This window comes from Mobula birostris, chromosome 10 (assembly GCF_030028105.1).
Source record: "Mobula birostris isolate sMobBir1 chromosome 10, sMobBir1.hap1, whole genome shotgun sequence".
NCBI classification, from domain to species: Eukaryota; Metazoa; Chordata; class Chondrichthyes; order Myliobatiformes; family Myliobatidae; genus Mobula; species Mobula birostris.
This window is the reverse complement of record NC_092379.1, coordinates 12,166,961-12,179,472: the sequence shown is the minus strand read 5'-3', so window position 1 is coordinate 12,179,472 and position 12,512 is coordinate 12,166,961. Positions and strand designations below refer to the sequence as shown.

The following is a 12,512-nucleotide window of genomic DNA, read 5'->3' as shown; positions in this document are numbered from 1 at the left end:
GACATACTTGGCCCTGCACTCTAATTGACAATGGCTAAAGGTCAGAGGTTCCGATATAGGTTTGCAAACAGAAACAAATTTGAATAAAAGGAGGATGCAAAGATCAGGTGTGCAAGACAGAATATTGGCAACATGCTTATACATGACCTTACCTGGTCTACCAGGGTTAGGGTTTACATAATCCCAGGTATCAGCATCATTCTTAAAGACATTCAGACGGGTTGGCTGCAACAGAATACAAGTTATTTACATTTGAAAGAAATAGATTTGAAGTGACAATGGCCCAAAATTTACTAAAGCAATTTTCAAATGGGTAACAAAATCAAATTCACTCCAGGGAGGCTGATAACACGGCTGTTAGAATGAGGGCGGCATGGTAGCGTAGTGATTAGCTCAATGCTTTACAGTATCAGCAACCCAGGGTTCAATCCCCGCTGTCTTGAAGGCAGTTGTACGTTCTTGCCACGGCATTTCTCCAGGTGCTCCGGTTTCATCCATAGAAACTACAGCAGAAAAACTACAGCACAATACAGGCCCTTCAGCCCACAATGCTGTGCCGAACACATATGTACTTTAGAAATTACCTAGTGTTACCCATAGCCCTCTATTTTTCTAAGCTCCATGTACCTACCCTGGAGTATCTTAAACTTACCCCTGACATCCCCTCTGCACCTACTTCCAAGCATCTTAAAACTGTGCCCCCTCGTGTTAGCCACTTCAGCCCTGGGAAAAAGCCTCTGACTATCAATGCCTCTCATCATCCCGTACAGCTCTATCATCTCTCATCTTTTGTCGCTCCAAGGAGAAAGGGCCAAGTTCACTCAACCTATCCCATTCATCCTTTTCTATGCCTATCTGGCTTTTCTATTGGCTTAAGAGGACCAAGGAAGATAAGCCAAACAGTGTTGCTGAGCAGAGAAATCTTGGGATCAAGTTCATAGCTCCATGAAAGTGGCTACACAGCTCAATACAGTGGGGAGGAAGGCTCATGGAATGCTTGCCTTTATTACTCAAGTTACATTGCTACCTCCTAGAACTCTGGTTAAGCCACATCTGGAGTACTCAGTTTTGGTTGCCCCATTATATGTTAAGGCTTCATAGAGGGTGCAGAAGAGGTTTACCAAGATGCTGCCTGGTTTAGAAGGCAGGTTATCACGACAGGCTGGACAAACGGGTTGTTTTCTTTAGAGTAGCAGAGGGAAAGGAGCTGTTCCTGAATCGCTGGCTTCAGGCTTGTCTTCCTCCTTCCTGATGGCAACAATGAGAACATGGCATATCCTGGGTGGTGCTGATCCTTAACCTTGCCAGTTTCTGCATCCTACTTCGATGTTGCGCAGTAGCACCTCCATACCAGATGGTGATGCAGCCAGTCAGAATGCTCTCCACATTACATTTGTAGAAGTTTTTGACAGTTGACAAACCTAATCTCCTCAAACTCTTAACGACATATAGCCACTCTTTTGCCTTCTTCATAGCTGCATCAATATGCTGTATCCAGGTTAGGTCTCAGAGATAGAGAAACCCAGGAACATGAAATTGCTCACTCCCTCCACTTCTGATTCCTCTGAGAATTGGTTTGTGCCCGCATCTTATCCCTTCTGAAGCCCACAATTGGCGTTTTCGTCTTGCTGACGTAGAGTGCAAGATTGTTGCTGCAACTCAACGAGCTGGTACATTTATAAGGTTCAGTAATTCTGAAGCACTTGTAATCATTACATCACCAGTATATTGCAACTGTGAAGCACAGTATCAACTTGCTATGTTCTGCCTTTGCCCATCCAACAGAAGGAAAAAGATAGCAAAAGTATGTGAAAACCACTAAACTCAAAAGGCAAACACCAATGTGATTTAGAAAGATACTGCTGTTCCTTCATTGTTGCCGAATTTAAAAACTGGAGCACACTGTCCCTTGGCACTTTTTGAATCCACCTCACTACCTGACTGCTGATGCTCTCACCACCGCCCTACCAAATTAATGCTAGCCCTGACAGCAATAAGCAAACTCTACTAATGAATAAACACAGTAATTAATTATCTGATGCCTGTCAGAAGATTACCGTAATGCATTAGGATTTTGTAGGGAAGCTTAAAAAAATTTCTTCAGCAGCCAGCTGCAAAACAAGTGATCGCTGGAAAGATAAAGCCTCAACAGCTAATCTTGGCTATAATCAGATTAGGCTGCCGACGCTCCTTGTCAGTGTTTGAAAATGCAGAATATGGTGCCTTGTAAAAATATTCAGCCCCAACAACTATTTTTACATTTACCATCTCATTTTCTAAATTTAAAATACATTGAAGTCAGAAATCATACCATGAGAAAGTCTGCAGATGCTGGAAATCTGCAGCAACACGCACAAAATGTTGGAGGATTACTTTGAGCCAACCTAGAAAATATTGTGCATCACATCAAATCTAAAGAAAAATTCCAAAATAATATACTAAAAATGAAAAACTAGAGGCTGAAAAAGTGTTCATCCCCTTTGTGATCAATATGCTAACTAACTTTCCTCAGGTGCAATATACAGTACCAACTCATCCAATTTGTTGCTGTAGAAAACTGGAGGATCATCTTCCTAAGAATAAACATGCCCTCTCTCTGCAAGGTCCAACAGTATAGACTTCCAACAGACCCAACCAAATGAAGACAAAAGAGCATCCAAGGCAAGTCAGGGAAATGATAATGGAGAAGAATAAATCTGGAAAGGGTACAGACTCCTCAAAGGCACTGAACATATCTGAGCTCAGTGCAGTCCATCTTGAAAATACGGAAAAATATGAAACCACAGCTGTGCTGCCTACGTCAGGCTGCCCCTCCAAATTTAAGACACCGAAGAAATGCACTTGTAAGAGGCCACTGTGATGCCAAATCACTAAATAAGCTGCAGAAGTCGATGGCTGCAACTGGAGATGAAGTTCATGGCTCTACAATCTCCAAGACCTTGCACAAAGAATATTTAATGGACAAATGGCAAGGTAGAAACTCTGGCTAAAAAAAGCATTTCCTTGCCCATAAAGATCTTGCAAAATGTCACTCAGAAGACACCGTCAGGATGTGGAAGGTCTTGTGGTTGGATGAGACTAAAGTGGAACTTTTCGGTCTCAACACCAAGCTGTACATATGGCGCTAATCTACTACTGCGCATCAGCTGGGTAACACCATCTCTACTGTAAAGTATGGTGGAGGGATCATCATGCTATAGGATTGCTTTTCAGCAACAGGGACTGGAAATCTGGTCAGGATAGATGGGAAGATGAATGCTGCTAAATAGAGACCCTAAATAAAGACCTGCTGGCCTCTGCCAGATAGCTTAAACTAGAGAGGAAGCTTGTCTTTCCCATCAGGACAACATTCCAAAGCACACTGCCAGAGCAACCAGAGTGGCTTCAAGTGAAGAATCTATGATGTCCTTGAGTGGCCCAGGAGGAGTCATGATTAACTCAATCGAACATCTCTGGCAAGACCTCAAGATTGCTGCCCACTGCCCAACTACCCCAGCACAGTTTGAGCAATTTTGCAAGGAGTGGGCAAACCTTGACCCATCACATTATGTAAAATGAACAGACTACTGGCTGTAATAGCTGTAAGAGGTAGTTCAACTAAACACTGAGCAAAGGGGGATGAATACTTTTGAATTGCTAACATTTCAGTTTTTCAAGGTTTACAATTTTTCCTGTTTTTTTGGGGCTCTAGTGTAGGGGAAAAAAGGAGCATGTGACTCACAAATAAAAATTCTCAGTTAAATTATCAAAATCCTTGGTTGTAATACTCATCTATGTGAGCAATGGTTTGGGGGCTGAATACTTTTTCCTAGGCAATATTTATGCATGGCAAGTAGCTGCCATTAGAACCACATCCGCAAATCCAAGGAATTTGGAAGGAAGAAGTTGGTGTTGAGGAGAGAAAGTAAAGATACATTATGCATAATTACAGGCAGCTGCATCCCATAAAGACTCACCTTTGCATATTCTATTTTCAAAGTACAACAACCAGAATAAATATCGGCACCATTAAGAGATGCTTTGGCCTTCTGTGCACTTTGAACAGAGTCAAATGTATAGCAAATCAAGGAAAACACCGTTTCATATATATTCAATAGAAATGACAATATTTTCAGCACCTCAAATACTAAACAGAATCCCACAATGGTTTTGTTGGCAAATGCATTATCCTACCCTGCTGTTGATCAATTACTCTAACTGGAAAATCTGTGAGTGAACTAGCAATTGTTTTCAGTGCAAAGTACTGCAGCTTGGCAAGTTAAACCAGAACAGGACGTAACTGTTATTAGCAGAGTCAGGGAGAATACTGTAGAACAGAGAGATTTTTAGAATTTTTACAACAACTATAGCTCCATGAAATTGGTGACACGGGAAGAGAGGGTGATACAGTGGGATGACACAGGCCACCTGCATCAGACGATCATTGAATATGAGAAACAAACAAGATCTGCAGATGCTGGAAATCAAAATACACATAAAATGCAGAAGGAACTCGACAGGCCAGGCAGCATCTGTGGAAGAGGAAACAATGAACATTTCAGGTTGAGACCCTGAAACATCCACGGCTTACTCTTTTCCATAGATGCTGCCTGGCCCATGAGTTCTTCCAGCATTGTGTGTGTATTACATGGAATATGAGAGTGGAGGAAGATTGAGACACCGAGACGAATGAGGAAGGCGAGTGAGAGTTCAGTGCCGAATGTCTTCCCTTTGATTGCTGCCAGAGAAGGAACCTGTGAGCAGCCTACCAGTGTGTGGAAGGCAGGCCTCTGTCTTTCGCAGTGTCCTTCTCTTTCAGTGAGGGATGACATTACCATGGTTCTGTGTTATGGATTGGACTATTAAGTTTATGGACAGTGGACTCTTTGATTTATGGTTTTTATATTTTGTGTTTTCGCCCATTCTTTCCCTTTTTTGGTGTGAGGGAGTGGGTTTTAGGGCTGATGTTCTTATTGTGCTGTTAAGTTTCTTTGTGCAGTGTGAGGAGGGGGATTTAGCGTTTAATGTTTTTGTTCCATGTTGTGTGGGGGTTGATTCACTCTGAACGACTTTCATATTCTTTGTCTCGTGGTTACTTAGAAAAGAATCTCACGAGTTGTATATGAATACATACTTTGATAAATGAACCTTTGAGACATCACGTTACAGCTGTTCGAAACATTAGAGAAACCGCACTTGTGTAGAACCCTGGTTGCTTAACTATAGAAAGGACATTATTGAGCTGGAAGGGGTACAGAAAACATTCACAGGTACGTTGCTGAGAGTTAGAAGTGAATAAATAGGCTGTGGTTATTATCCCATGGCTCATAGGAGGCTGAGCAGTGACTTACAGAAAGTACATAAAATCTTGAGGGGAAGACAAGGAGGCAAATTTGATTAGTGACCATTACCCACTCTCCTCTCCCCCCCAAAGCAGGGGAGTCTGAAGCTAGAGGACATTGGTTTAAAGTGACAAGGGAAGAAGTTTAACAGAAAAGGAAAAGGATTAAAGGAGACCCAATTTTTTAAAAAATGCAAACACGAGAAAAATCTGCAGATGCTGGAAATTCAAGCAACACACACAAAATGCTGGCAGAATACAGCAGGCTAGGCAGCATCTATAGGAAGAAGTACAGTCCACATTTCGGACCGAGACCCTTCATCAGGACCAACTAAAAGAAGAGATAGTAAGAGATTTGAAAGTGGGAGGGGGAGGGGAGATCTGAAATGATAGGAGAAGACAGGAGGGGGAGGGACAGAGCTAAGAGCTGGAAAGTTGATGGCAAAAGGGATACAAAGCTGGAGAAGGGAGAGGATCATGGGACAGGAGGCCTAGGAAGAAAGAAAGGGGGAGGGGAGCACCAGAGGAAGATGGAGAGCAGGCAAGGAGTGATTGTGAGAGGGGAAAAGGGGGGGAATAATAAATAAGGGATGGGGTAAGAAGGGGAGGAGGGGCATTAACTGAAGTTAGAGAAATCAATGTTCATGCCATCAGGTTGGAGGCTACTCAGACTGAATATAAAGTGTAGTTCCTCCAACCTGAGTGTGGCTTCATCTTGACAGTAGAGGATGCCATGGATTGACATATCAGAATGGGACTGGGACGTGGAATTAAAATGTGTGGCCACTGGGAGATCTTGCTTTCTCTGGCGGACAGCGTAGGTGTTCAGCGAAACGGTCTCCCCACACAAAGGGTACTGTGTATATGGAATAGGTTGTCAGGAGAAATAGTAGAAACAAAGATACAATTAAGCATTTAAAAGGCATTTAGACAGGAATACGGATAGAAGAGGCTTAGAGGGAAATCAGGCAAAACACAGTGAGGACAAGCTAGGGTAGCTAATTAGTCAGCATGGACAAGATAAAGAGCTTGTTTCCACTCTGTATAACTATGGATCTCTTTTCCTGACACAGGTCTATAAACAGATAAACTACAGTACATACCTTGTTGTTGATGTTCATTTGTCAAATACTAAAATGTAGGGTCATAGACACCAAACTGAGAGAATGAAGCCAAATTCAAGTGACCAACACTGCTCACCAGCAAATAAGACTCTGAAGGTGTGTGAGGAATGATCAAATGAGAATGCATAGAGTAATTTTAAAGCTATTAAAAATAGACCAATTGTTTCAATTAATCTATCCGATAAGAAATACACAAACTTCCCAGTTTGGGTTCTCTTTTATGGTTACCAATTTAAAATTCACAGGACGTCATTACTCCCCCTGCATTTCAAAATTCTCAAATGTTCCAGATCATTTTACTTCCATTTCCATTTTTTTCTTTAAGTTATCTTCTGTTTATTGTCATACTCTCGCTGCTGCCCGCAAGGAGTCTGCAATTTTTCCCCATGACCTCATGGGTTTCTTCCGAGTGCTCTGGTTTCCTCCCACCGTCCAAAGACATACCGGTTGGTAGGCTAATTGGTCATTGTAAATTGTCCTGTAATAAGCTTGCATTAAATTGGGGGACTGCTTGACGGTGTGGCTCAAAGGGTCAGAAGGGACTTTTCCACATGCACCTCAATAATATTACCATCCTCTTCAATAAAGTATGCATTTAAACTTGCATCAATAAAGTAAACACATTTACTTCTCTGCTAACATCCAGTCTCCCTTCCTGCATTCTGAACTTGCTGCACCATTATGGCTTTCCAATTTAAAAAGTCAATCATCTAAAACAGTCTGTATATTCAAAGGGTATAACTCCAACATTTGCCATTTAATTTATAAAATGAGCTGTAGCATCCTGATAAGGCAATGGAAACATTTGTTCTTTTCAAATCCAGGATAAGAACAGAAAATGCAGGAAACAGAGTCAGATATCAGCTTCACCCAAAATGTTAAGGAGATGTTTCTCTTCATGGATACTACCTGACGTGCTGAGTGCTACCAGCATATTCTGTTTTCAAATCGATTTCCTGCTTGCTGTTTATTGATTTGAAAACCCATAACTGCTGCTCCAAAGTGACTAATTTTACTCCCTTTGTCATCCTGAAAAGTTAAATTAACCTTCCCCGATCCAAGAACAGCCATGTTCATGACTCTGCCTCATCTCGGATACATCATGGAACAGGCCCTCCCGGCCCTTCAACCTCGATTTAACCCTACTTGGGACCTACCAACCAGTACACATTTGGGACGGTGGGACACCAGCACCCAGAGGAAACCTACACAGTCACGGGGAGAACGTACAAACTCCTTGCAGATGACGCCGGAACTGAACTCCCGACGCCTTGAGCTGTACTAGCGTTGCGCTAACCACTATGCTACCCTGGCGCTAGCAACATCCTTATCAGCAACATTTGCATCTTTCCTAACATGTGCAAGCAAAATTTTCAAAAATCTCCCTGGTGATTTAGTTAGCAGGTCTGAAATCCCCAGGGTTTGCATATAAACCCAAAAATCACACATTTTCAGCACTTGCTCGTCATATTGCCCACTTTTTTTTTTTAAAAACCACTTCCTAACTTTTATAAATTACCCTATACGTCCCCAGAGGATAATAAGTAAACTAATAACATAGAACTATAATGAAATTCCTGACGAAGGGTCTCGGCCTGAAACACCGACTGTACCTCTTCCTAGAGATGCTGCCTGGCCTGCTGCGTTCACCAGCAACTTTGATGTGTATTTGCATGAAATTACAGCAAGCAGGAAGCCTTTCAGCACGTCCCACACTTTAATAAAATCTTACTGTCGACATTTCCCACTTGGGTATCAAGAAGCATCTGCAATTACCTAAGTGACAGATCAGAAAACCATTGTGACTGCAATGCAGAGTACCAATAATAACAACCAATACCTAGGGTGCACAAAGTTTTGCAGGAGGCTGACTACGTTACTTCACCATTCCTAATCTGTACGCATGTACAAGTTTTGCTTCAGGAACTTTTGATCACAAAAACAGAAGGCAAGGAGAAAAACATGCACTGCAAAAGGATATTCCACCATTGCTTGAATTCCATTCTTCCTAAATATCACAATCCTTTGAACAGGCCCACAGGGATTGCAGATCGTGTACAGAACATCCTGAAAAACAAGGTAGTTGCAAAGAGGTAAACAAATAATTCTGCACTGTACAAACTGAAACCCCCATAGGATTGCAATTAAACATCTCAATTCCCCTCAGAGCAGACATACAAGTAGGAAATCAGGAAAAATTAATAAACCTGACATGAATGGTAGAGTTTAAGACGAAGATTCAATTTTGTGCATTTAATAATTACCATTGAAGCCCTGTATCAAATAAGATTTAACCAACATTAATAACTACTGAAGTATTCTGAGCCAACTTCTGATCTAGAAGCAGAATTATGAAGATCAGGCTGAAGCCCACAGCTCTGTCAATGTGGGTTCAATCCTGATCTCTGGTTCCATGAGGAGTGTGGTCATTTGCCAAACAAACTAGTGGCTTCCTTTCACATCGCTGTCAAAGACTCCAAGGGCTGAATGAGCTCGCTCATTTTATGTCTTCTCATGACATGGAACAAGTCCCAACTGATGGGTGGGGGTGGGAATGCTTTTATTCAGTTTTATTTATTTGGAGATACAGGGCCGAATAGACACTTCCAGCCCTGAGCCGCAGTGCCCAGCAACCCCCAATTTAGCACTAGTCTAATCACGGGACAATTCACAATGACCATTAGCCTACTATATGATACATTTTTGGACTGTGGGAGGAAACCCATGCATTCCAAAGGGAGGACGCTGAGACTACTTATAGATGACCTCAGAAATGAGCTCCAACTCCAACACCCCAAGCTGTAATCGTGTCGCACTAACTGCCACACTGCCGAATGCAGACAGTTGCCTGAGTTTTGAAGCCCGGACACGAGAACTACACGTACCCATGAACATCAAGACTCCAGAACCTAATCATTCCATATTTCGTAATGTTGCAGTAAGAAATAGCTTTTACTCTTTAATGCTGCTTAGGTTAAATAACATCAAGTATGCTTGCAAAATTATTGGCAAGTCAGTAATTCAATCACAATTATTAAATAATTATTATTCCTTTAAAATGTGTGACAGAGTAAAGTCAATTTTTGGCCAATGCATGTTAAAATGTTTGGAACAGTCAGCAAAACGGACACTGTGGCATTGAAAACTGATCAGCTGTTAAAACTCCAAGTCACAAACACCCACTTTGTGGAGTCGACAACACTCCGCAACAATGAATAAAATGTGGGGCAGGAAGCTACATATAGGATGAAATAGGACAAAAGAAATCTATGGAAGTGGTTGAACTCCAGCTGGATTTTGGTAAGTGGTAATGGAACAAGAGCTGCGCCAAAGGTTAGGCAGCAATCATATTCTGCTTGCGAAGAATGGTAAAGAAAGGCTGGCTAGATGTTACAGACGTTGGCAAGGTGGTGGATACAACATTGGAGGCTAATGGACAGTATTTGCAAAGATTCTGTTCAACTTACTGTATTGATAGGGTAAATTGGATTAGCAATGTTGATCAAAAGGACTTTATTGCATTTGGAGTCGTCATCATCCAGCCTGGCGATTTTCTGACTCGTGGAGAAGCAAATATAGGCCAGTTGACCCGCAACGTAAATCGGATTATCTGCTGCGTAGTTCACACAGCTACATGCACCAGCAATGTCCTCGAACTCCACCAGTGCTTGTTTTCTCCTTGGCATCAGCATAACGCAACTACAAACCAAATACAAAGAGCATCAGAGACACAAATCCCGGTGGTGGTGGTGGGGGGGGGGGGGGGGGGGGTTGGTGGTGACTTTTTCTTTTAAAAAAAGATAACTCATCTGTGAAGAGTATGGACCATAAAAAATCCAGAATGCATAATGAACACAAATTTTTGGCAGTAAGGACTTCCAGCACTGATTTATTATTCACACTGAGCACCACTAGACCAAGAACACCATTAATCAGCTCCAATCCTCATCCTCTGATGGTCTAATGTGATCTAATACCACTTGAACTGAGTTGCTAATTGGCATTAGGTACTGAGGCCAAAACCAACCTACCTGTCAAGCACACAGATGCATTAAAACACAAGATTCATTTGGGATGCAACATTTGCAGCTCTAGTGCAAGGGAATAGCCATTTCCAACAAGATTCCCACCACCTACAGTTGGTATTGCATGGCACTCGCAGCAGTTACTGCCTGTTACGCTGCTGGCATTTATGGCAGCAATGGAGGCCCAAGGATTCTTTTTGAAAAGTCAGGGTTGTTAGCCTTGAGCTGAGCCTGGAAGATCAATGAACCACTCTTAAGTCTAGCCTCTACCCTTTGACCTATCTGGTAGGGCAACCCTACCAAGGGCCAAAGCACGAGGCCCTGACTCCAGCCAACAAAGCCATCCCGGGTCATTGAGGTACACAAGCCTCCAAACCCCACAACAAGGCTCTGGTCCTCTTGGAGGGTTCAATGCCATTACCTCTTCCTAATTCCCCACCAACTCTTCTGACCAGATGATGAGCTGGGTAATCAAATATATACTGTAATTACCAGATCAGATCTAGGACTGGTAAGTGAATGGAACTACTCCCAACCAAGCAGTGCTCAGTATGACATGTATCAGTTAATGGGTTACTTAATGATGCCATGAACTCTTACAATTAAATACACTGGCAAGAGTTCACTTGCCTACACAAATGCAGCCCCATCAAAAACTTCATACTATCCAGTACAGAGCACTCCGCTAGCTAACCATTCTCTCTTCATCTGTTAACATCATGGCTACAGTGTTCACCTTCTCCAAGATGCTCTGCAGATACTGCAATAGCACCTCAATTCCTTGAATGCCACCAAGATTGGACGGTCCTGTGGGAAGACCAACTTCTGAGTCACGAACCATCCCGATTTGAAATACAAAAGAATGGCACATTACTGACTGTCAGTCATAGAACTCTATCCTAATGAGAACTGTGGGAGTACCGTTACCAAGACTGCCAGTAGTTGAACACAATGGATCACGGTCACCTTCACAGATGATTAAGTGAAAAGAATCTGTCAGCAATGCCTATAGCAGTAAGCAAATAAAGAAAATGAACAATTGTGACTCATTGCATTGTCCTGACCTCAACCTCAAAGCACGTCTCACTTAAAGGAACAGGAAGCTTGCCTATATTTAACTGATTTATGTTTCAATGAAGAGGCCCACAAGATTCCTCTCGAGTTGGTCTGTAGCAGAGGTCCCAGCCTGGAGCCCACAGACCCCTTGCTTAATGGTATTGGTCCATGGCATAAAAAGGGTTGCGAACTCCAGGACTCTGTAGGGTTATGAATGGAACCGCACAAAGCAAGATTCCACAACCAAATCCGGAAAAAAAGTTAATTTTGGGTACAGACATTAGATTGACCAGAATACTAACTAAGGCATTGGCAAGCCCTCAGGCGTGGTATTGCGTGTGGTTTTGGGTTCCTTATCTAAAAAAAGATGTACTAATGTTGGAGAAGGTTCAGGAGAATGTTTCCAAGAATGAAAGGTTAACATACGAGGAGTGTCTGTTGGCTCTGGGCCTGTAACAAGAGGAAATCTCAGTTAACACTCAATATGTTTTAAAGGCCTAGACCAGGGGCTCCCAATCTCTTTTATGCCACGGACCCCAGGTTGGGAACCCCTGGGCTAGACAGGCAGGATGAAGAGAGAATGTTTCCTATAATGGGGGAGTCTTGAACCAGAGGGCACAGCCTCAGAACAGAGGAGAAATTTATTTGCCAAGAGGGTGGTAAAACTATGCAATTCGTTGCCATGGGTGGCTGTGGAAGACAGATCACTGGATGTATTTAAGGCGTAAGTTGATCAGACCTTGATTAATCAGGGCATGAAAGGTAACAGGGAGAAGGCAGGAGAATGGGGTTGAGAGGGAAAATGGATTAGCGACAATGAAATGGCTGAGCAAACTCAAAAATTCTGCTCCTCTCTCTTACGATCTTATTACTTCCATGCTTGAATTTAAAAGCACCATTGAATCAATCCTATCTACTCAATGTACAGGTGACTCAAGCCACTGTCTCATCCAGCAGGCTCTGCAGGGCCATGCCAATAATTCACTT

The 12,512-nt window shown here is 42.5% G+C and overlaps 1 protein-coding gene across 1 annotated transcript in view; it reads right to left on the bottom strand.

The window, feature by feature from the left end:
• LOC140203827 (heterogeneous nuclear ribonucleoprotein L-like) overlaps window positions 1–12,512 on the bottom strand; it is a 38,229-nt gene that overhangs the window by 22,823 nt on the left and 2,894 nt on the right. The window contains exons 3-6 of the mRNA XM_072269929.1: window positions 9,912–10,143; window positions 8,426–8,511; window positions 3,957–4,053; window positions 153–225 (exon numbers count right to left, since the gene is read on the bottom strand). Of these exons, the coding sequence (XP_072126030.1) occupies window positions 153–225; window positions 3,957–4,053; window positions 8,426–8,511; window positions 9,912–10,143 (488 nt within the window). The remainder of the gene's footprint in view (window positions 1–152; window positions 226–3,956; window positions 4,054–8,425; window positions 8,512–9,911; window positions 10,144–12,512) is intronic.